At 55.5% G+C, this 21,738-nt stretch overlaps 1 protein-coding gene across 1 annotated transcript in view; it reads left to right on the top strand.

Moving 5' to 3' along the window:
• Positions 1-3,386: 3,386 nt before the first annotated feature.
• Positions 3,387-21,738, top strand: part of BCAS4 (breast carcinoma amplified sequence 4) — a 30,542-nt gene continuing 12,190 nt past the window's right edge. Inside the window, exons 1-2 of the mRNA XM_084888403.1 lie at positions 3,387-3,894; positions 16,660-16,731. Coding sequence (XP_084744529.1) covers positions 3,535-3,894; positions 16,660-16,731 — 432 coding nt within the window. The 5' untranslated portion in view covers positions 3,387-3,534. The remainder of the gene's footprint in view (positions 3,895-16,659; positions 16,732-21,738) is intronic.

Here is a 21,738-nt window from a genome sequence, read left to right as displayed (position 1 = left end):
ACCATGGACCGAGTGGCTTAGTGGCTTATAAACAACAGGCGTGTATTGTTGACAGCCCTGGAGGCTGGGAAGTCCAAGAGGCTGGCACTGGCAGGCTTCCTGGTCGCAGACAACTTGTCACTGTCCTCACCAGCAGAAGGGGAGGGGAGCCATCTTGGGCCTTAATCTCATTTAGAAGGCTCCACCCTCACGGCCTGAGCGCCTCCCAAGGCCCCACCTCCCAATCCCAGCACTTTGGGGAGGGGCGCAGTTCCACGTATTAACCTGGGGGCGTGCACAAATCAGGCCACAACCACAGGCTGCGTGGCAGGGCCAGGACTTGGGAGAGACCAGCAGAAGCCCAGGGCACTGAAGGCAAGGAGACCCTCAGACCTGGGTGCCAACCCGAGAGAGAGGCCCCTCACAGTTTCCTCCCTGAGCTCCCATTTGCAAGTTAGGGTTCAAAGAGCAAAGCAGTGAGACATGCTGGCAGACAGGGCTGGGTTTCTGAGCCTCACTGGGCGGGCCCTGGGATCCACTGGAGCTTTCTGAGAGGACCATCCTGTGCTTCGGGAGGGCAGTGAAGATGGGGGCTGGCAAAGGCTTTCCTAAGAGGCCAGGCTGGAGCTAGGGAGGCGGCCTCGGGAACCAAGAGGGGTTTGGTTATCTTGTACGGAGGCTCTGGAATCAGATTGTCCAAGTTCAAATCCCGACTTTTCCATTTACTAGATGTGATCCTGGGCAAGCAATTAACCTCTCCGTGTCTCAGTGTCTTTATCCGTAAGACGGGCATCAGAGTAGGGCCTTGCCTACCTCACAAAGTGGTGGAATTTCAATGAGGTCGTCTACATGAAACGTTGAGAACAGGGCCTGGCACATAGTTGGCACTCAGAACACGTTAGCCATGCGAACTGATGGAGAGGCCAAGGGACCCCAGGTCCCCAGCACCCACACGGTAAGCAAGCCTGGGCACAGGGCCGGTTAGAAGCACCTGTGGGATCTTTTAAACCTCCCCAGACCAAAGCCCCGCCCCAGACCAATTAAGTCAGTCCCTAGGGTGGGGTCTGGGCATTGTTTTCTGGAAGTTTCCCAGGAGCTGAGCTAGGGAATCCTGGCTAATCTAGAACCTTGTGTGCCCGAGGCCTGCGGCAGAGAACTGACCTTGAAAAGACACAGACAGGCAACCATTTTGCAGCAGGAGGTGACGCCCGATGGAGTGGGGGTGGGAGGGGGGGTGACCTCGGGGCCCAGCTGTGAGCTTCTGGGGTTCCTGGGGGCCTTGAGGGCCTGGCTGTCACCGGCACCCCAACCCCAGGCTGGATGAAGGCCGCCACCCGTACCCTGGGAGGACTACCGAGCAGGAGGCCTGAGCGCAGCTCTGAGCTGGGCTTGGGCGCCAGGGGGAGCTCGTGGGGACAGCCAGGGCTCCATCCCCGCAGCTGGTTCAAACTGGTTTGGGCAGGGTGCGGCCCAGGCCGGCTGCATTCCGGGCCTCAGGCTGGCAGCCCGCCTCCCAGTCTCCCCGAGATATGGGGGCCCTGGGCAGGGCGCTGGGGCATGGGCCCAGCACACGGAGAGCCCGGGCGATTTTTATAAATTGGGTTCTCTCTGTTAAAAACCATTGTTTTGGCCTCCCATGGGGGCCCCTAGCCAAGCTAGCAGTAAGAGGGGGCTCCCCAAGGAAGGGCTACTGGCAGACTTTGGTGTGCACGGGGCTCAACTGCAGAGCATGCAAAACACAGGTGCCCAGCTCCCCCGAAGACGCTGAGGCAGAAAGCTGGGACAGACAGGGCTCAGGGCATCTGTATTCTTAGCCATCTGTTTCTAAGGCATGCTCACACATTTGGGGGAGGGGGGGAGCCTAGAAACAAAGGACTGTTGGCTAGCCACTGGGCCCAGGAATCACCTGGGTGCCGACCACTTCCCAGGACAGGGTCTCTGGACAATATGTCCTTTCAACGAACACCCAGGCTTTTTGTTTTGTTTTGTTTTTAATTAGTCATTTGGGGCATTCAAAAACGTTTAAACATTATAACCAACAGCAGCAGGAGAAAAAAACATATCCTTCCCCAATTTACCCCCACCCCAAAGTACCCTAACTATGGCACAGCTTTATACTCTCACGCCACGTGCCTGGACCCATAAACAATATGTAGTGTGCTTTCACGTTTTTAAAACTTTATGTTAATGGCAGAGTGCCCTATGAGCTTTCTCTCTCTCTCCCTCCCTCTCTCTCTCTCTGATCCCTCTCTCTGATCCTGCCCTGCTGCCCGGAGCTGACTACCCTCCCTGCCCTCCCTGCCCTCCAGAATCCTGATCCTGATCGTTCTCTCTCTCTCTCTCTCTCTCTCTCTCTCTCTCTCTCTCTCTCTCTCTCTCTCTCTCCCCCTTATGCTTTTGAGATTCATCCATCAGGGGAAGTTTGCTGAGCTCAGTCCTATTTGGCTCATCTGAGGCCACTTCTGGGGCTTTCCATGGGAGAGCCCCAGCCAGCCCGCAGGAGTGAGGGTCTGCCCTCCGTCCCTGGGTGTGTGTGTGATGTGAGGAAGGGCTCTGAGCAGGAAGGCCAGGACAGTAATGAATGGCTAAGCGCAGGTTCAGTGAATTCCTAGCAAATCCTTCTCCTGAGCACCTGAGGCCCACATCTCTGCCAAGAATTTTCCAGAAAATGACTCTGGCCGGAAGGCCTGAATGTTTGGGTGGGGAAGTGGAGAAGTTAGCAGTGGGCAGCTGTGCAAAAGTTGGAATTACGCGGTGATGGAATCACCCACAAGGCAGACAAAGCGTGTGCTGCCGCCCCCTCCCTATCTAGAGGGCCATCAGATAAAATATAAATTCAGACTCAATGGGAGGGGTGAGGGGTGTCCTGTATATATATATTGGCAACCCTAAGCCCAGCCAGCATTTTAAAAACGAATTTAATATTTTAAAAACGAATTTAATATTTTAGAAGGAAAGTCATCCTAGGAAAAATTAGAACTCCAGACTTCCCCATCTCTCTCTACCTCGCTTAGCACACTCTTCATTAGCATCGCTGTGGGGGCTGAGCCCCACCCTCTCCAGCCTCTAAAGGGTCTAGCTAGCCTATGAGTGATGGGGGGGGGGGGAGGGACCTCAAATTTAGTGCCCTTAACAATGACCTGTGAGCTTATTTTAAGCTGCTTCAGGGGGGAAGAGGACCGCCACGCCCGCATTCCCTAACTTCCAGGATCCCCGCCTGGCGCCGAGCAGCTGCGGGAGGAGCAGGGGCCTGGGGGCTGGGCTGGCGGCGGGGGCTCGGTCTCTCAATGAAAGGCGCTTTTAGGGTAGCCGCTTCCTCTCTTGAATGCACGCTGGGTCGCCCTTTAAAAACCACCGGCGCCCAAGCCCCACCCCCGCGGGTCCAGGCTGAATCCGTCCAAGGGGAGGCCTGGCTGCCCGGCTCCTGAGAGCGCCCAGGGAGGGCGCCCCAAAGCGCGGCGGGGACCGGGAGCCACGCTCCCCGGATTCCCAGGAAAAGGGGCCCTTACACCTCGGGTGTGTGCTGGAATCACCTGGCGGACTTCAAAAATACCAATGTCCAGGTTTCAACCGAGACTGTGCGCGGCCCGAACTCTGGGAGTTCCCCGAGCCCAGGAGATTGCGATCTGCCAGGGAGCTGGAGAATCGCTTGTTTACGGGCCGGGCGCGGCCGGGCGCAGGGAGCCCCGCGCGCCGCTGGGTGGCGCTGCCCGCTCGGCCGGCGCTGCGGGAGGCGCGCACCTGACCCGCCTCCGCCGGGCTGGCCGCGGGGCTGCAGCCGGCCGGGCCGGGGCTCCCGGGCTGCCTTCCCCCCGTGGACCCCGCGGTCCGCCCGATGCTGTTGGCGGACGCCCACCGGTGCGCAGCGGGGCTCGCGGGCTCGCGCTCTTCCTGACCCCCGAGCCCGGGGCCGAGGTAGGGGGCGCGGATGGAGGTGCGGGAGGCAGGTCTGGATGTGCGGGGTCTGGGGCCCGCGCGCCCTGGGGGAGAAGAGGACGGGGGCGGGGGGCGGGGCCCCCCGCGCGCGGGTACCCGGACCCGAACTCGCGGCTTCTGCTCAGCATCCTCTCCCGCGCGGCACGGGGGCTCCGGGCTAGAGGAGGGGCGCGAGGGGTCCCCGCTTTTGGGAAGCGGTGACTTCCTGGCGCTCCCCAGAGATGCGCGGCGGAATCCCGCCCCGTCCTCCTCTCCCCCTGCTACGCCGATCCTCCACCTCGGAACCCCCTGGGCTCCCCTCCCCGTAGGCCCCCAACTCGGGCCCCGCTGCCCTCTCCCTGGGGCGGAGGAGCCCTGCCGGCCCCGGGCGCTCTGCTCGGAGCTGAGGGCCAGGTGCGGGGGGAGGCGGGCGGCTGCCTCTGCGCCGGGCGCTCCGGCCTCGTCCTGCCTGTTGCTAGGAGCAAACATACTCCGTCTCTGCCTGTGCCTTCTATTTTAGTCGCACAGAATAAACAGCAGGTCTAAAACTAGACCCTTCTTCCGCGGAAGCCAATCTGTTGACGGTGCTGTGAAAAAGTGACTTGCCCAAGTTCACCAGGAGGTATTTAGATGCTCGTTCTCTTTTTAAATCTCAAAAGCAGTCCGGAAGCATATGAAATAAAGGGTGAGCACCCGCCCCCTTTTTCCTCCCACCCGGACCCCAGATCCCTGTGACCACCACCAGTGGAGTTTGGAGGACAGCAGTGCACACGTTAAAAACGCATGTACAAAGGTGGGTATGCATATATGTAGTAATAAGGTATTCCTTTTCCTAAATCTCCACTCGATGCTGCTCTGCAGCTTGCTTTTCTTTACGTGGAACAGCTGGCCAATGGGGCGTGACCGCCGATGATGTAAGGTGCGGCTGCTTTCAGGTGATGAAAATGTTCTGCAATTAGTGGTGATGGTGGCACAACTTCAAGCATTTCCCGGAAACCACTGAGTACACTTCTAAAAGGCTGAATTTTATGGTATGCGAATGATATCTCAAAAAAAATTTTTTTTGTTAATCCTCACCCAAGGATATAATTTTTAAAAATTATATTTTTTATTGATTTTTTACAGAGAGGAAGGGAGAGAGTCAGAAACATCGCGATGAAAAAGAAACATCGATCAGCTGCCTCCTGCACACCCCGCACTGGGGATGTGCCCGCAACCAAGGTACATGCACTTGACCGGAATCGAACTCGGGACCTATCCACTGTGCCAAACCGGTTTTGGCCCAAGGATATACTTTTTCCCATTGATTTTTAGAGAGAGTGGAAGGAAGGGGGGAAATAGAGAGAAACATTGATGTGAGAGAGACACAGCCGTTGGTTGCCCCCGGCCCACTCCCTGACTGGCATTGTCAACCAAGGTATTTGCTGGGTCCTTCAGTCTGAGGGCCAGTGCTCTACCCACTGAAAAAACCGGCTGGTGCTGTTACCTCAATTTTTAAAAACAGCATGTCCAATAGAAATCTAATCTGAGCCACAAATGTGCGCCATCCGTGTAATTTTAAATGTTCTGGGCCCAGATGATAAAGGAAAAGGAAACAGGTGTGATTAGTTTCAGTTATTTAAAATAACCGGGTAGCCAGTATATAATTTCGACATGTCATCAATGTAAAAAAAATCGAATGAGATTTTTGCATTTTGAAATCAGGTTTTCCATGCTGAGCTTACACTACATCTCCATTGTGACCGGCCCACATTTTAGGTGTCCCATAGTCACCTGAGGCAGGTAGGGGTGAGTCTGCATCATTCTTTGCCTTCCTACCCTGTTTCCCTGAAAATAAGACAGTGTCTTATATTAATTTTTTCTCCCAAAGTTGCGCTAGGTCTTATTTTCAGTGGATGTCTTATCTTTCCATGCTCTAGGTCTTATTTTCGGAGGATGTCTTATTTCCGGGGAAACACAGTAGTATTCCACGTCCCAGTGACAATTATCCCTGCTTCCTGGGCACGCACTGTGTGCAGCTCTGTGCCAGGCCCCGTGCGTGGATTGTGGCATTGCCTCCTGGCAGCAACCCGGTGGCTGGGAGGCGGTGATGCCCATTGTATAGCTGAGAAGGCTGAGGCCTTGCCGAATGAGGGGTGTCCGTCCTGTGGAGGTGCTGTAACCTATGACCCAGGCCCCCAGGGGCGGGCATGGAGGTTGGGTGCAGAGTTTTACTGGTTTGAGCAACATGAGTGTCTTTTTCGTGCGTGCTCTGCCTTGCTCTCAGCAGGGAGATGTCCCTGTGCCCGGTGGCTAAACCTCAGCTTCCTTTAGTCTCTCTGAGGGCAGCTTTCCAGAGGAGCTGCGTGCACTGACTCCATGTTCTCACTCAGGGCTGTCTTTGAGACTCAGGCTGGCTCGCACTCATTCGTAAGGGCCTTAGCGAAAAGCCCAGCTCCCTGTAGCTCTGAGCGGCGATGGACCCACTTGGGAGCTTGCGGACTTTTTTTTCCAGAAGAGGCAGAAACTGTCCGAGTGGAGTCCTCTGCAGCTTCTGCTTACAGCTAATTCTGAAGTAGGTCCCCGAGCCTCGGCTGTTTGCAGGTGGGCTTGTGAGAGGGAGAAGGGAGGTCTGGTTTGGGAACAGGCCTGGGCAGCAGGCCCCTCTCCCACTGGCCTTCTCCTAAGTCCGTTTCCGGCTTTTAAAGGGAGCAGTGGGTGTGTCAGACCAGCCCAGTCTGGTCCTAGGAGTGCCCTGTGGTTCCTGGTGAAGGGCACCTGCTTCATTGAACACCTTGAACCCCTGCTCTATGCCAGACACGGAGGGAACCACCGCGGTGAGACACACAAGGGCCCTGCCCTCACAGGACAGGAAGCAACCTGTCACTGGCGATGAGTGCTCCGAAGAATGTAACATGGGTGATGTGATAGCGGGCATCTCTGTGCCTGGGAGGCGAGGGGCGGGGAAGGCCTCTCTGAGAAAGCCAAGACTTAGAGGTAACCAAGGAGGAATGTGCTGGAAGAACAGCGATCCAGGATCTAGGTGGGTGACTAGCAGAGGGACCCTCGCCCGGTCTGGGTGAGATGAGGGAGGGCTTCCATGAGGCAGTGTCATTGCAGGCTGAGCCCTGAAGCATGAATAGGAGTTGGCTGAGAGGGAGAAGGAAAATATTGCAGGCAGAGGGGCCAGAAAGTGCAGAGGCCCTGGGCGGGGTGGAGCAGGTGCCGGGTGGAAGAGCAGCAGCAGAGGGGGCAGTGGGAGAGGTGGCCGGTGAGGAGGCAGGAGCCCTGCCGACACTTGGCACTGGCTCACCAGCTGCAGGGGCTGCCAAGGGGCCGCGTGCGGAGACTGGCTGGCAGGTGAGTGTTTCACTATTTCCAGTGCCCTTGGGGGTTTCTGCCCAGCCAGCTTTTGTGTCTCTTACTGTCTCTCTCTTTCTGGTTTGAACTTCCTCTTTTGGGGCAAGTTTCAGGGGGTTGGCAGAAGCTGCGTCCAGGTGGCAGGGAGAGGGGGAGATGTTTGCCTCGGGTGCCCTGTGACTTACAACAGGGGGAGCTCAGGGCCTCCCACAGGGCCGAGCACGGAGGCCCACAGTGAATTTCTGGTCTTTTGGAATTCCATTGGGCTCCCTCGGCCCACAGATGGGGTTGATGGCCCAGAGGGAAGGAAATGAAGCCAGCCCTTTCTCACACGCAGGATCAGGATCGTGGCGAATGAGCAGAGGATGGTGGCGGGGAAACCACCTGGGTCCCTTAAACCCACATGGATTAGATCAGGGATTGATGTGGTTGGTTCAAACCAGAGAGGGCTTTTTACATGAAGAACTGTTATCATAAAAAAAAAAAAATCCGAGTTTCACCCTGACCGGTTTGGCTCAGTGGGTAGTGTGTCGGCCTGCGGACTGAAAGGTCCCAGGTTCGATTCCTGTCAAGGGCATGTACATTGGTTGTGGGCACATCTCCAGTGGGCGGTGTGCAGGAGGCAGCTGATGGATGTTTTTCTCTCATCAATGTTTCCGACTATCTATCCTCTCCCTTTCCTCTTTGTAAAGAATCAATAAAATGTAATTTTTAAAAATCCGAGTTTCTTGTTTATTTAAAATTATGAAGAGCCTGGTAGTCCTGGGTCCCTGTTTCCCAGTCGCAGCCCCCTGTTTGCCACAGTCCCCACCTTTCCCTGTCGCTCCCCTGTACTGAAGCTGGTACCAGTTGCCATTTGCCCGGTGCTTGGACTTCTGTTTGTCTGTAGTCATGATGGGAGGAGAGGGAACTGTTTCTCCAAACCAGCGTCTGGACTAACGTAGGAAAGCATAAAGGTGCCCTTGAGTGTTAAGGAAGACGTAGATGAGGCTGTTGCTTTGTGGCAGCGAAGACTATATCATTGCGTCCAGCCTGCAAACACCGCGTGCCCGCAGGAAGCCCCTCCCCCAGGCGTGCTGTCCTGTGCCCTGCGGGTCCCTCTGGGCATTCGGTCTTCACATGCTCAGACTGGGAGCCTGTGGGCGGCGCCGGGCACAGTCTGCTGTGTACCCAGCTGTCATCCTGTGTGCATGTGTTCCTCTTTTTTTTTCTCCCCTCATTTTTTTAATTAAGGTATTATATGTGTACATACCTTACCAATCCCCATCCCACCCCCACTCCCATACATGACCCCCCCCCGAGTTTTGTGTCCATTGGTTATGCTTACATGCATGCATACAAGTCCTTTGGTTGATCTCTTATCTCCCCCATATCTCCCTCTCCTCCCCGCTGTAATTTGACAGTCTGTTTCTTTTATTGTCTCTGTATCTATCTTTTTGTTCATCAGTTTAAAATGTTCCTTATTATCCATAAATGAGTGAGATTAGGTGGTGTTTTTCTTTCATTGACTGGCTTATTTCACTCAGCATGATGTTCTCCAATTCCATCCAGGTTGCTGCAAATGATGAGAATTCCTTCTTTTTTATGGCAGCATAGTATTCCATTGTGCAGATGTACCATAGTTCTCTGATCCAATCATCTGCTGACGGGCACATAGGCTGTTTCCAAATCCTAGCTATTGTAGATTGTGCTGCTATGAACATACGGGTGCATATATCCTTTCTGATTGGTGTTTCTGGTTTCTTAGGATATATTCCTAGGAGTGGGATTACTGGGTCAAATGGGAGTTCCATTTTCAGTTTTTTGAGGAAACTCCACACTGTTTCTTCGGATCTTTATGGCAGACCTGCTGTGAGCTGGCACTGCGCTGGGCACCGGGAGAGGCCAGGGAGACAGAGTGGCGCCTGCCCCCGGGGACTGGCCTGGCAGAGGAGCAGACTAGTAATGATCAGAGGAACTGGACACCAGGAGGCAGCTGAGGGCCGGATGGAGACGCAGGGAGGACTGGCAGGTGCCACAGGGCCCAGGTCTGGAGGGATGAGGAGCTGCCCGCGTGGGAGGACCTCGGTGACCAAGGGGGAGCGCGGGCAGGGCCACACTGGGCCTGGGGGGGGGGGGGCGGGGGCATGGTGTGGAGTGGATCCGATTCCGGGGTCATGGATAGAAGCCCTGAGCAGGGCGAGCTGTGAGCAGCTTTAAGGACTGCAGTCTGGGGTGCTGGAGGAGCAGGATGGCAGCGGGGGTGGGGGAGGCCGGAGGGGGCAGTGATGTGCCCGTCGGGTGGACATGGACTCAGCCATTCCCTCCCCCCCACCCCCCCTGCTCCAATAGGAACCTTCAGGCGTGTGAGGAGCCAGGCCACGCGGGAGCGCGGAGAGGGTTAGGCTCTGTAGGGGCGTTTCCGTCTCATCCGGCTCCGAACCGCCCCTCGTCATAGGGTGGCCATGCCCGGAGGGAGAGCCCGCCCGGAGCCCAGGTCAAAGGCCCCGTCTGGCTGACCCTCAGCGCCCACCAGCCGAGAAGCTTTAGAGCAGACCAGTCCCCACGCACAGAAACCACCCCGTGCCCAGCAGCCCGGTGGCCAGCTGCCCGGCGCCCAGCAGCCTGGCGCCCAGCAGCCCGGCGCCCAGCAGCCCGGCGCCCAGCAGCGCGGCCGGTCGCGTGGTGATGCGCCTGCCCAGTGGTCCCTGCGGCCGAGTCCGCTGTGAATGCACCGGGAGAGAGGGAAGAGTGGGAGTTTCACCTAAAAACCCCAGGACTGGCCGCTCCAGAAATGTGGGGGCAGCAGGGGCAGGGCTTCGGTTCCCGGTCCTGTGCCTGGCCTGGGCGGAATGGACCGTGCAGTTCTAGGCGTGTGTGTGTGTGTGTGTGTGTGTGTGTGTACACTCTGTGTGTGTACACTCCGAGTGTGTGTGTGTACACTCTGTGTGTGTGTGTGTGTGTACACTCCGTGTGTGTGTGTGTGTGTGTGTGTGTACACTCCGTGTGTGTGTGTGTGTGTGTGTGTGTGTGTGTACAGTGTTACTGTGACATAATCCTATGCACAGTTAACCCGTGGAAGTGTACAATTGAATGGCTTTTTATATATTCACAGAGTTGCACAACCATCAGCCACAATCACTTCTAGAACATTTGCATTACCCCTAAGAGAAACCCTCTTCCCTTAGCTCTCACTCCCCCACCCCCTCTAATCAACTCTCTCTATATGTAAATTGATCTTTTCTAGACGTTTCATGTATGTTTGTGTGTTAAAGACACTGATCGGCCAGAGGTTTGAAGACCCCATTCAGCCTGTGGACAGGTTTGTGTGGCCGTCATGGTGATTTAAAAATGTTGCTTAGTTGTGAACATGTTTGAATTGGGAGAGTTCGCATAAACGTCTGGACCATCATTGGTCTTGAACAAAACAGGTGTGGTGCATTCCAGTCTGGAACAATCCACTGGAGCCGAGCAGCGGCCGCCTCTAGGTGGCCACAGTCCCCACCCCTCCCTGCTGCCTCCCTGCCCGAGTGCCCGCTGCCTGCTCGTGTGCTGTGGTTCTCAGAGAGTCGAAGGGCTCCATCAGAAGTAGGAAACGGAAAACAAGCCGCCTGGGGAAAGCTCTCCCGGAGCACAGCCACTCCCCTGTGCTCGTCTCCTGCCTCGTTTTGGGGTCCCCCTGAGTGTGGACACCCTGCCAGGGTCCAGGGTCCAGTCCTCTCTTTTAAGGATCTAGCATCTCCCTGAGAATAACCCAGAAAAATCACCTGACCTTCCTCAGCTTTCATCTCAAGACAGTCTGAGGATTGTCTTCCTGCAGTTTCCAAATGGGGAAACCGAGGCACGGAGCTGGTTGGAGGTGTGGTGGGGACCACACAGCAGCCCAGGCTGCTGCTCGCAGGTGGGGCTCCTCCAGGAGAGGGCGTGCCTCTTCCTCCTGTCCTTGCTCACGTCTGTCCTCCCTCCCTCCTTCCAGTCTTCCCTGCGGCGGACACGATCCATTGTCACATAACAAACGACCCCAAACGTAAGTCGCTGGAAGCAACTACCATGTTTTGGTGCAGGTTTGTGCGGGCTGATGGGGCTCATTCCGGTGGTTCTGAGCCTACTTGTGAGCCTACTGGCCGGAGGCCTGGCCACGTCGGAAGGTCAGCCTGGCCTCACTCACACATCCGGCACCTCAGCCCCCTCCCCGTGGCCTCGCCAGCTGAGTTGCCTGGGCCTCCTCACATGCCCGTGGTCTTCAGAGAGTAACTCAGGTGCTGCAGCGTCTCTTGAGGCTCTAGACTCAGAAGTCACAGAGCATTGCTTCTAGCACATTCTATCGGTCAAAGCAAGTCACAGGCCCGGCCAGATTCAAGGGTGGGGAGGAACGGATCCCACCTTCTCATGGGCAGAGTCATATTGCACAAAGGTACATGAAATGGCGGGAGGTGGGGGGCCAGCTTTAGAAACACAAGCACCTACTATGTGCCAGGAGTTGTTCTAGGCCCTGGCAATACAAAGGGGAATGAAATAGATCAACATCCCTGCCCTCCAGGAGCTTTTATTCCAATGGAGGAAAATGAAAGGAAACAAGTGAAATATGTAGTGTGGTGGTAAAAGTAAAGAGAAATAAACTGGGGCAGGACAGGGGATGGCAGGCGAGTTGCGAGGTCAGGGGAGGCCTCATCGAAGAGCAAAGGAAGCAGGGGATGAGCTGCACCAGGGAAGGGAACAGCAGGTGCAAAGGCCCTGGGGTGAGGACGTGGCTGGTGTGGCTGGTGGGGAGTGAGCAGCCGGTGATGAGGTTGGAGAGGAGGGGGAGGGTCCAGATGGTATAGGGCAGTGGTTGGCAAACCGTGGCTCGCGAGCCACATGCGGCTCTTTGGCCCCTTGAGTGTTCTAACACCACTTCTTCAAATCAGACTTCTGCGCATGGGCCACGAAGTTTCAATCGCACTGTATGTGCGTGTCCGCACATGGTATTTTGTGGAAGAGCCACACTTAAGGGGCCAAAGAGCCGCATGTGACTCGAGAGCCGCGGTTTGCTGACCACTGGTATAAGGAGAGAGAGTTTATTTGACATTACTGAGTGAGGTGGAAAGGAGGAGAGGATTTTTTTTTTTAAATTAAGATATAATTCATACAACATAAAACTGACCTTTTGAAAGAATATAATTCAGAGTTCTTTGGTATATTCACTCTGTTGTACAAATGTCGCCCCATTCCAGAACATTCCCATCACCCCCGAAAGAAACCCCGTGACCGTTCACTATCTCCCCTTCTCGCATCCCTCGGGGGAGACAACCCCAGTGTACTTCCTGTCTCTGTGGATCCGCCCCTCCTGGGTGTTCACATCAAAGGAACCGTGTGACCATGCTTTCGTGTCTGGCCTCTTCACTCGCGTGTTTTCCAGGTCCGTCCGTGTCCGGCGGATAGCAGGACCCGTTCCTTTATGTGGCTGACTAACGTTCCCTCGTGTGGATGGAGCACATTTTCTCTGTCCGTTCAGCAGCTGATGGACGTGAGCTATTTCCACTTTTCGGCTGTTAAGAACAGTGTCCAGCCTAAACCGGTTTGGCTCAATGGATAGAGCGTTGGCCTGCAGACTGAAAGGTCCCGGGTTCGATTCCGGTCAAGGGCATGTACCTTGGTTGCGGGCACATCCCCCGTAGGGGATGTGCAAGAGGCAGCTGATTGATGATTCTCTCTCAACGATGTTTCTAACTCTCTATCCCTCTCTCTTCCTCTCTGTAAAAATCGATTTATATATATATATATATATATATATATATATATATATATACACACACACACACACACACACACACACACACACACACACACATATATATATATATATATATATATATATATATATATATATATATATATATATATATATATCGAAAGAACAGTGTCCAGGTTTCTGTAACAGCGTATGTGTGGAGGTGTTTGGATAGCCTTTGGGATGTGTTGCTGGGTCGTAGGGTGACTCTGTGTTTAACCTTTGGAAGAACTGCGGGGCCGGGTTCCAGCGCCGCTGGCTGCTACACAAAATCACGGTCCCGCCTGCGGGGTCCGAGGAGGGTTCCGGGTGCTCCCTCCTCATCTTCGCCAACACTTACTGCTTCCACGTTTGGGGTCGTAGCCACCCTCGCAGCTGGAAGTGGCATGGCGGGAGATTCTGAGCTGAGGACACTCTGGGTTTAACCGGGGCTTTCAGGGGAGCGGACTGAAGGGGAGCAGAGAGGAAGCAGGGACCGGTGAGCGGACTGCTGCACTAGTCCCAGCAAGAGAGGACAGTGCCCTGTGTCTGGGTGGTGGCGAGGGAGACGGAGAGAAACGGTCGGATTTGGGATACACTTTTAAGGCAGGACCGAGAGGATCTGTGTACAGGTTGGATGGGAGGAGGGGAGAGAGAGAAAGATGAGTCAAGGATGCTCCATTATCTGAGCGACTAGACAATGGTGTTTCCACTGGCTGAGTGAGAGAAGACCATAGGAGGAGGGTCTTCCTGTGATTTTTTATGCCAGTCACTTGGCAGGCAGGAGCCAGCCCCTTTTCGTGTGTGTGTGTGTGTGTGTGTGTGTGTGTATGTGGTTTTTTTGTTGCCAGCCCAGCTGGGAAGTTTCGATTGGCACTCTGGGCGGAGGGGATTGTGGGAGAAGAAAGCAAACGCTGTACTTCACATGCGTTAACATAAGTGTCCACTGGCCGCGCCCTGAATGTCACGTAAAGTGAGCCATTTGTGTCCTTCCCCTGGGAGGGGTCACTGTGTGCCCGGGGAGTCACAGAGGACAGCGAGGGCATTCACCCTGAGTACGGGCTGCTGCAGAGGGTGTGTGGGCTGCAGCCGGCAGGCCTCTGCCTTCTGAGGCCACTTAGGGGATTATCTGGAGAGAAAATGGCCCGTGAACGATTTGTGGGCCTGTGGGGCGCTAATGCTGAGCTCCTTCCTGTGAGTTGGGAAAGTCTTGGGCTTGTTCCTCCCTTGGTCCACCAGACAAGTCAGCAAACGCTTTGTGGGCTGTCTCCTGCCCGGGGCACTGCCTTGAGTACCAGGAGGTGGGCGGGGAGAAGCTGACAGGCAGCGGAGGGGGACACATTCCCTCTCCCCCAGGGGCAGTGCCCAGGGGTCAAATCTGGCTTCTGTACTCAGGAGCTGCTTAACCGTGAGCAAGTGACTTAATCTTTCTGGTCCTTTGTTTCTCAATCCAGAAAAGGGGGACACTCCAGCACCTGCTGGATGGCTTTCTCCTGAGGCTCAAATGAGATGACCCACTTATGGTGATCAGCCCTTGCTTTTGCGATCCAGTGAGACAGAGACAGAAAGCAACCACTTACACACCTACTGTGCACAGGCTGTCTGTTAAATGCAGCCACATGTATTGTCAGATCAGCCTCCCGCCAGCCCTGCCCGGCCGAGGCTCCTGTCACAGGGCAGCCAACTAAAAGGCAGACATTAAACCCTTGGGTCAAGGTCGCGGCTGGCAAAAGAGAAGGTGGGATTTGAATCCAGGACCGAGTAACTTCCCTTCTGCACCCGCCAGCACAGGCTTAGACGCGCTTCCCTGGAGCAGGGCTTCAGGCGCAGCTCGGGAAGGAGGCAGCGGTCCGAGGGGGTCTCAGCACCCCTCCGTGCCCGCTCCCGTCTCTCACTCGTCTCTGCATCAGAAGGAGCAGCCAGCACTCTGCACCTTCTTCCTCCCTCGGCGCCTTCAAGACATTGTACCATGATTTCACTTCGGGGGGGAGAACTTCCTGTGTGTGTCCCAGCCTCCCTCGGCTGAGGTCGCCCTCCCCTGTCAAGCCTCCCCCGTGCAGGCACAGAAATAGTCCCAGCTGTGAGATGAAGGCTCCAGAGCTTAAAATTGCCCCGGGTACTATTTATACTCCCGCCGGAAAGATGGCTTTTCGCAGTCGTTTACTTTGTGGCCGTGGCGCTGCAAGCTGCTGGCTCCTGCACCGGCTAAGCATTCCCGGGCAGGTGGGTGCTGAGGGGCCTTCGGGTGTGGGGGGCGGTCCCGGGCCGCCCAGAAATGTCGGTGTCGCCTCCCTGGGCAGCGTGATTGGCCTGGTGAGCCAGAGAGAGAGGCTCAGGGTCTAGAAGTTTCTTCCTAGATGCCTGGAATTATTTATTTATTTATTTATTTATTTATTTATTTATTCATTTATTTATTTAAACACATGAGCTGAAACCGGTTTGGCTCAGTGGATAGAGTGTCGGCCTGCGGACTGAAAGGTCCCAGGTTCGATTCTGGTCAAGGGCATGTACCTTGGTTCTGGGCACATCACCAGTAGGGGGTGTGCAGGAGGCGGCTGGACGATGTTTCTCTCTCATCGATGTTTCTAGCTCTCTATCCCTCTTCCTTCCTCTCTGTGGAAAATCAATAAAATATATTAAAAAAAAACACCACACACACACACAAAACCCTCCCTTATTTTATAAGCCTTGAGCTTTGTCCATCCCTGAGGGGGAAAGGGTCAGACTAATTTCTACACACGTGATGAAAGCAGGGCTTATACACTGGCCCACCCATTCACATGTGTGTTTAACTTGGCCCGTGGAGTGTTAGAAAAAAATGTACCTTTTTTTTTTTTTTTTAAATTTGTGCCACTGGTTAAAAACTGGGACATTTCTCATGAGGTGAGACTCTCTGGCCTCTCTTGGAAAAGGAAAGGGGTCTGGCACCTTCGAGATCCGCATGAGGCCCCGTGATGTGGCCCTCGGTCACCGCCTGGCCCCGGTCACGGGAGCTGGGACACTTCACTCTACATAAAACCTCCTTTTTAGCCTCCCTCGGCACGCTCCCCAGTCCCTGCTCTCCGGGGCTAATGACAGGGTTTCCCAGAAACCATAGGGCGCCCGTTCCAGCTGCACTGCAGACATCGGACCGTGCTGTAGTGAGAGTGCGTCCCGGGCCGTCCACGGCGGGTGTGTCACCGCAGGCCGGTGTCTGTGGAGCACACACGTGCTGTGCAGTCACAGGTTCGGCTTCTTTCTGCATCTCCCACGGCTCATGCTTCCTCTCTGTGTTTCTCAGGAGCCATGCCTCCCGGGTTTATTGGAGCTGGCGTTGAGCTGTGGGCTCAGACCTACATGAGAGTCCTGGCCCCGCCACTGGCTGGCTGTGTGTCCTCGAGCGGGTCACCTCCCCTCTCTGAGCCTCAGTTTCCTCGTCCGAACAACGGGGATCTTAGGGACACCTTTGTCATGCTTCCTGTTGGTATTTGTGTCACGTCTTTTGAAAGCTGCGTGGAGTGGCTGGCCCAGCCCTCAAGGACCAAGACTGCGCCCAGATTATCCCCGTTTCACGCGAGGCTGGGAGAGGTTTTGCAAAGCAAGAGCTGGTCTGGAGGGAACTGGGCAGATAACCCTGAGGTTCAGCTTGCCCTTTTTAAAAACGAGGGGCACTCGTCTCCCTGGAAACCATTCGCTCACCCCAGGACGGTGTCTTTCAGGCGAAGGAGGTGGAGGAGGCCATCGAGGGGATGCTCCTGCGGCTGGAGGAGATCTGCAGCTGGGCCGGCAGGGTGCCCGCAGGGTGAGTGCCGCCCGCCGGAGCATGGTTTCCGCGGGCCACGCCAGGCCCTGCCTGAGTTTCTGGGGAAGCCATTTGGGCGGGGATTTGCCAGCCAGCAGGAGTGGGGCCTCAGCCAGCGGTGAGCGGAAAACCGCACCTCGCTCCCCCCCACACCCAGGCGTCCTGCCGGCCATCTTGCTGCGTCCTCCCCGGTGGTTTCTTCCTCCAGGAGCGGGCGCTGGCCAGCAGGTGGCACTCTCGGCGCCGATGCAGCCGTGCGGACGCTGAGACTATATTTAACTCCTCGCCCTCAGCTCCCGGGCAGATGTGGAGGCCAGGAAGTGCCTCAGGCCTGTGAGGCCCTGCAGGGCGGGCGCAGCCTGGCTAGCCCTGGCATCGCCTCCTTCCGGAACCCTCTTGCTCCCCACCTTTGCCTCCTACCCTGGTTTTGGGGTCCCCTTAGTTGGGTGGGAAACAACATGGAAGAGGGTGCTTGAGGCCCAGAGGACAAGATCTCCACTCCCCGCTCTCTAGAAAGCTCCTCTAGATCCTGGTGTCCCTTGGCTTGCTGCCAGCCAGGTGTGAGGCCCCAAGGAGCGATGATAGAACATTCTGGAAATGCCCAAGCTTAGTAAAGGCAACCTGACAACCAGAGATGGAGGCTTCTGCCTGGGAGCCGGGAGCCAGGAGGGTAGAGTCCCTGCTGCAGCCTGGCCTGGCCAGCCCTGTGTGCAGACTGTGGCCGGGCAGCCAGGTCTCCAGCGGAGCCTGGGAGCCCACGAGATCACAGCGAGGCAGCCCAGATGTTTACTGCACATCTGCTCCATGCCAGGCACCCCACGGAGTGTGTCTCCTGTGTGACCTCATCGCCCCTGGAAGCAGCCCCACGCGATGGGCACCGTGTCAGCCCCCATCATCCTACAGGCCTGCCTGGTGCCCGCCTGGGCATGGCAGTGAACGGACAGCAACTGTCTCAAGAGGGCCTGTGTGTGTCTTTCTCGAGAGCCGATATTTTAGTGCAGGAGGTGGCTCGGGTAGGAGCTGGGCAGTCAGACAGACTTCATGGCCTCTCATAGTTTTCTTCCTCACCAAAGATGGACGCCTTCTCCGGCTGGGTCCTGGGTAGATCGAGGGTGCAGGGCCCACCGCTGTCCCCGAGCCCAGGCTGCTGGGAGGGCGCCGTGTGCTCCGGCCGCTGTCATTCACTGTGGGAACGCCGTCTTCGCGCTGTGCTCAGGTGCAGAGGTTCTGAAAAGAGAAAGAGGGTCCAGAAGGAACGGGCATGTAATCCCTAAGACTTGGTTTGCTTTTTTAAAAAAGCGGGGGAGGAGCAGAAGCATTAAATTCTACCCGGGAAATGGGGAAGGCGTCATAGGAGAGATGGTGATTAATTTAGGGTTGAGGACACACGGAAAGAACTCACTGCTCAGGAGAGCGGGTCCAGGCAGGGCACGCCGGGCGCAGCCTGGGCAGCGAGGGCCCACAGGTGAGGGCGGATTTGGAAGGCGGCGTGGACGGGACCCCGGACATTGTTGTTGACAAGTCCTAGCCCATCCTCCTGTGGAAGGAGCCCCCTGTGGGACTGGGACAGCTGGGGTGGGAGTCAGCGTGGACAGGCCACACCTGCCTTGAAATCCGCCAGGGCTTATGGGGGAAATCGTGTTTAGGAGGCCAGGAGGCCCGAGACTGTAGTGTCCTCTCTGAACTCCGAGATGGAGATGCCCTCCCACAAAGATTTAATTCCGAGGCCGCACTCAGGTGCCCACAGCCCAGTCCTGCCTGCTGCAGATATGTTGGATGTTTTTTTGTTGTTGTTGTTGTTGTTTTTTTTGTGTGTTTTTTTTTTGGGGGGGGAAGGAATTTGCTGCTGTCCTTTCTACCGTGTTTCCCCAAAAATAAGACATCTTCTGAAAATAAGACCTACTTACAGGTTTCCTTCTCAGTGAAATATAAGGCATCTCCCCGAAAATAAGCCCCCTCCCCCCCCCACTAAGCTAAACATGAGAGATTTGGTCCACTGATTCTGAAAGAAATGGAGTCACAAGAAATTCACCAGGTAACTCAGGAATTGGATTATTAGGATGATGTTCCAGAAGATGGTGACATGATTGTCATTGAATAAATGAGTAAATTCTTGATACTGTAGGATTCACAGTTTGTCTGGTTTGTGTTGACAACTACCGTACTACCTACCGTATACAGGTAATAAATTTCCTTTATTTTCATTTAACAATAAATGTGTACCGCATTCTTCTTCATGGAAAAATAAGACATCTCCTGAAAATAAGGCCTAGCGCATCTTTGGGAGCAAAAATTAATTTAAGACGCTGTCTTATTTTCAGGGAAACAGGGTAGAATGTCATGCCCCAAATCTGGATTCCTGACTTCATAGAAAAACCAAGATCTGGCCCCCATCAGCTGGTTCCCATCAGCTGGAGCTGCATCGTGGCCGCCCCTGAGGCCTGGCCACTGTCCCCCGGCCCCGGAGCTTCCCTGGCTCCAGGGCCACTGGCCGGACGCCATCCTCTGCTCGCGTGTCTGAGGAGGGAGCGTTCTCTGTACTCGGCCCTCCTGAAAGCGGGCAAATGGAAGAGAGTGACTTCTGTGGCCATGAAGACTGTCTCGGCGTGCTGACGGCAGGAGCCTGTCTGCACGGATAGAACGTGCCGAGGACGCACTCTTGTGGCCCCAGTGGGCCTTTTGAGTTTGCAGCCCTTGGCTGATGCTCTGTGCTGCCCCTGTTTACATCAGGGGGTCCTCTGGGCCCAACAGCTGAGGCTTAGCTTACCGGGTGTGTCTGCATCTGGGTGTGTGAGCGCCACACACAGGGAGGGTCCAGCTGGCAGCCCCGGCTCAGACCTCCGTTCCTCTCGAGGAATGGGATGCGTGCGGACCTCTGGGGGGCAGGTGATGTCACACCATGGACCATGGTCCGGGCCCCGCCTCGGCTTTTGGAAACACTGATCCAGTTAGAGGTCTGAGAGCAGCCGGGCTCCCTGGTACACAGTCCAGAGGGAAGCGGCTTCATTTCTGATAAAATCAGGCTGTGAGAAGTGAGTCCGGCTTCCCCCTGGCGCATTAACTCTCTGCCAGCCTGTCCCTGGTCGCTCTCGGTGCCTGGAATTCGCTCCCCTGCGCCTGCGGCCTGTCTGACCTTAGGAAGAGGCCCCTTCACACTCCGAGTCTCCCCGCTGTGGGGCCCTGGGCACAGCACGTCCCTCTCTGTGCCTTTATTTTCTCCTCTGTAAACGGAGAGAGTGGTTCCGACGATCTGCTGGAAGACAGCGACCCCAGGACGTGGGCTGTGAAATGATGGCCACGCATGATGTGGACCAAGGCCGGGCCGGAGGGCGGCCTGGCTGAGTCCCAGGGCACCTGTTGCCTGGGGCTGTCCACGGTGGCTCTCCTCTCATGTGTTGATGTCTGGAATGGGGATGGGGGGAGCTGGGGCCTGGCAGGCATGCCGGTCCTTTGTGCAGCCTCCCACGTGTTCAGCTCGGGCTGCCTCGTGGCATGGCGGTGTGGCCCCCAGAGCAAACACGCCAGCAGACTGGAAGCGGAAGGAGCCGGGCTCTGGAGGCTTGTGTATGGAAGTCGACACAGGGCCACGTCCATCTTTTTTTTTTTTGTCAAATCAGTCACGTAGGTGACCCAGATCCACGAGGAGAGGACTTAGACCCTCCTCTTCCTGGAAGGATGTAAAGAACGTGGGGAGGCCAAAGCCGGTTTGGCTCAGTGGATAGAGCGTCGGCCTGCGGACTGAAAGGTCCCGGGTTCGATTCTGGTCAAGGGCATGTACCTTGGTTGCTGGCACATCCCCAGTGAGAGTGTGCAGGAGGCAGCTGATAGATGTTTCTCGCTCATCAATGTTTCTAACTCTCTATGCCTCTCCCTTCCTCTCTGTAAAAAATCAATAAAATATATTAAACAAACAAACAAAAAGAACATGTAGGCATGTTTAGCCACTAACAGTGAATCCCTTTGCAGAGTTACCACGAGGAACAGGTGAGGCAGGAATGTGACCCCAATGAAAGGACAGACCATGGCGGTGTGGGAAGGACGGACATGCCAGAGGGCACAGCCTCTTTGGAAAATAGTTTGGTGATTTCTTACAAAGTCAAGCCTCTACTTACCCCACATTCCAGCCGCCGTGGCCCTAGATAGTTGCCCAGGAGAAATGCAAACAAATGTCCACAAAGGCTTGGGCGCAGTGTGCACAGCGGCTTCGTTCAAGGCGCCCCGATGTCCGCCGGCAGCAGGAGCGGGAAGATGGGGGATCTCATACGGAGCAGAGGGAGGGAGGGGGCGCCACCTGCAATCGCATGGGGGCTCTCACAGACGTGATGCGGAGTGAGAGAAGCCGGCACGGGATACACTCTATCTGGCTCCCCTAGCGTAAGGTGACCCAACGTCCTGCTTTTGGCGGGAAAGTCCCGATTTTTAACAATTTGTCCCGCGGCGTTTTAAAAAAGTCCCGATATTTTGAAAAATAGGGACTTTTTTAAAACGCCTCGGGATGCGGGACAAATTGTTAAAAATCGGAAATCGGGCTGAAACCGGTTTGGTTCAGCGGTAGAACATCAGTCTGCGGACTAAAAGGTCCCAGGTTCGATTCCAGTCAAGGGCATGTACCTTGGTTGCGGGCACATCCCCAGTAGGGGGTGTGCAAGAGGCAGCTGGTCGGTGATTCTCTCTCATCGACGTTTCTAGCTCTCTATCTCTCTCCTTTCCTCTCTGTAAAAAATCAATAAAATATATTTTAAAAAATATATAAATAAATAAAAATCGAAAATCGGGACGTCTGGTCACCTTACCCTAGCGTGAAGTTCAAAAAATAGGCAAAATAATGAATGGTGACAGGAGCCAGAGAGCGGCCAGCGTTGGGAGGGTGGATGCCTGGGAGGAGGCCGAGGGAGCCGCACGGGCGGTAGCGTGTTCTGTAGATGGTTACACAGATGTAAACACGTGTACAAGGCGATCGAGCTGTTTGCGTGAGGCCTGGGCTCTTTCTGTCATG

Source organism: Pipistrellus hanaki, assembly GCF_964339955.1.
Source record: "Pipistrellus hanaki genome assembly, chromosome: 6".
NCBI classification, from domain to species: domain Eukaryota; kingdom Metazoa; phylum Chordata; class Mammalia; order Chiroptera; family Vespertilionidae; genus Pipistrellus; species Pipistrellus hanaki.
This window is presented reverse-complemented; position numbering and strand designations above follow the sequence as displayed.